At 35.0% G+C, this 689-nt stretch overlaps 1 protein-coding gene across 1 annotated transcript in view; it reads left to right on the top strand.

Moving 5' to 3' along the window:
* Positions 1–689, top strand: part of LOC107577223 (protein patched homolog 1-like) — a 9,372-nt gene that overhangs the window by 1,729 nt on the left and 6,954 nt on the right. The window contains exon 2 of the mRNA XM_016263323.1: positions 90–181. Coding sequence (XP_016118809.1) covers positions 90–181 — 92 coding nt within the window. The remainder of the gene's footprint in view (positions 1–89; positions 182–689) is intronic.

Raw genomic sequence — 689 nt, 5'->3', positions numbered from 1 at the left:
TTTTTAGATTGACGTTTTAGTAGAAATTATTAAAATTCAGAGGAGGACCTCTAAGGGCTTGTTACAGTAATAGAGCATGAACTTTTCAGATTATAGAGAAACTGCACCCATGTCTGATCATCACTCCTCTAGACTGCTTCTGGGAAGGTGCTAAGCTACATTCAGGAATGGTCTACCTCCCGTAAGTTACACACCTTTCTGTATTTGCTTGGAGCCTGTAATGTTTGATCCTGTCCCGTCTGGTTCTTGTCATCACGTTGATTTGCCAGAAAGGCCATTTTCATACACTAAACACTTCACTGACATGTCCTTCCTGTGAATAGAGCCATGTTGAAAACCAATAAACAAGCAAACTAAATTTAAAGGAAAAAGTTTTTCCTTCCAACCAAGAGAGGTGGTGAAAAGATGATTTTATAGTGTTTATTTAATAAATGACCTCTTTAAAAACTTAATTCAGGCAAGATGTTTAATGTGATTTAAATCATTTTTAGTCTCTGTATGGTGAAATTCGATAATCAGTGAAACTCAGCAAGTGAAATATTAACTACGAGTTAAACAGAAAGCAGCAAAAAATGGCAAAAAACACTTACACTATGCATGTAAGATTAAGTCCATAAAGTGCAGGAAGTATGTTTGATTATTAAATCAAGTTTTGTTTTTGCATTTCCCTGTGTATTTTGGTTCAGTTT

This window comes from Sinocyclocheilus grahami, unplaced genomic scaffold (assembly GCF_001515645.1).
Source record: "Sinocyclocheilus grahami isolate Dianchi unplaced genomic scaffold, SAMN03320097.WGS_v1.1 scaffold5461.1, whole genome shotgun sequence".
In the NCBI taxonomy this organism is placed as follows: Eukaryota; Metazoa; Chordata; class Actinopteri; order Cypriniformes; family Cyprinidae; genus Sinocyclocheilus; species Sinocyclocheilus grahami.
The sequence above is the reverse complement of the archived record's forward strand: the minus strand, read 5'-3'. Positions and strand labels throughout refer to the sequence as shown.